At 48.5% G+C, this 1,630-nt stretch overlaps 1 protein-coding gene across 1 annotated transcript; it reads left to right on the top strand.

Moving 5' to 3' along the window:
- Positions 1 to 488: 488 nt before the first annotated feature.
- On the top strand, positions 489 to 1,398 carry LOC118158965 (olfactory receptor 14J1-like; the record flags this gene model as incomplete). Its single annotated transcript, XM_035313619.1, has 1 exon — positions 489 to 1,398. A coding segment is annotated over exon 1 (910 nt), but the record flags the coding sequence as incomplete, so codon positions are not given.
- Between the last annotated feature and the right edge of the window lie 232 nt (positions 1,399 to 1,630).

Here is a 1,630-nt window from a genome sequence, read left to right as displayed (position 1 = left end):
GGTCCTCACCACAGGCCACAGGCGACTTCATTGCCTGGAGCACCACTCGCCCTCCTTCTTCAGTGACCTTGGTGCCTGAAAGGCTGTTCCTCACTCCTCTCACTCTCCCAGCTGCTGTGTAGCAGCATTTTTTATTTCATTTTATTATTTTATTATTTTATTTTATTTTGCCTATTCTGTGCTCTCACAGAGGTGCAAAGAACATCGCTTACTTGCCTAGTTCTGGTCAGTTGTTGCTGTATATAAAGTACTATGGGGCAGCTTCCACATTTTACTTACAGAAGCCACCCCTATGGCCTCCTGCTTGCAAAACCTTGCCACATAAACCCACTACAGGGATAGGTAAAGGACCAACAAGAAGTTTTCAGAAGGGGAAAGTCACTGTGAGGGGGTTTGGTGAGAGGTGAGTAGGTTTCTCTTAGAGAATTCTCTCCTCCTTATCACTGTCTTTTCTTCCTTGGATCATCCCCTTTGTCCAGAAACATCAGATGTCCAACAACACCTCCATCAGTGAGTTCCTCCTCCTGCCATTTGCAGGCACAAGGGAGCTGCAGCTCCTGCACTTCATGCTCTTCCTGGGCATCTACCTGACTGCCCTCCTGGGCAATGGCCTCATCCTCACAGCCGTAGCCTGTGACCACCGCCTCCACACCCCCATGTACTTCTTCCTCCTCAACCTCGCCCTCCTCGACCTGGGCTGCATCTCCACCACTGTCCCCAAAGCCATGGCCAATTCCCTCTGGGACACCAGGGATATTTCATACTCAGGGTGTGTTGCACAGCTCTTTCTGTTTGTCTTCTTGATGTCAACAGAGTTTTCTATTCTCACTGTCATGTCCTATAACCGCTATGTTGCCATCTGCAAGCCCCTGCACTACGGGACCCTCCTGGACAGCAAAGCTTGTGCCCAGATGGCAGCAGCTGCCTGGGGCAGTGGGGTTCTCCATGCTGTGCTGCACACTGCCAATACATTTTCACTGCCATTCTGCAGAGGCAATGCTGTGAACCAGTTCTTCTGTGAAGTCCCCAAGATCCTCAAGCTCTCCTGTTCTGACTCCTACCTCAGGGAAATTGGGCTTCTCACATTTAGTGTTTTTGTGGCTTTGGGGTGTTTTGTTTTCATCGTGCTGTCCTATGTGCAGATCTTCAGGACTGTGCTGAGGATGCCCTCTGAGCAGGGACAGCACAAAGCCTTTTCCACGTGCCTCCCTCACCTGTTTGTGGTCTCCCTGTTTGTCATCACTGCCTTTTTTGCCGCCCTGAAGCCCCCTGCCCTCTCCTCCCCATTCCTGGATCTCGTGGTGACTGTTCTGTACTCAGTGGTTCCTTCAGCAGTGAATCTCCTCATCTACAGCATGAGGAACCACGAGCTCAAGGATGCACTGTGCAAACTTCTGAGTGGGTGTACATTAGAAGTAATGCTCTGCCTGTCTTCTTCTGAAAACCTCTCATAATATAACTCATAATATACCAAGCTTGTCTTTTGTTCTTGAGTGTTGTTATTGTTGTTCTTGTTAATTTTTGTGGGCAAGGGGCATCAATGTTGTCCATATAAAACATCATTATTTAGCCCACTCATGTGTTTAAAGAAATAAATGAATCTACAGTGAACAGTGTGTCTGAGATGTCT

Source organism: Oxyura jamaicensis, unplaced genomic scaffold (genome assembly GCF_011077185.1).
Source record: "Oxyura jamaicensis isolate SHBP4307 breed ruddy duck unplaced genomic scaffold, BPBGC_Ojam_1.0 oxyUn_random_OJ62352, whole genome shotgun sequence".
NCBI classification, from domain to species: domain Eukaryota; kingdom Metazoa; phylum Chordata; class Aves; order Anseriformes; family Anatidae; genus Oxyura; species Oxyura jamaicensis.
This window is presented reverse-complemented; position numbering and strand designations above follow the sequence as displayed.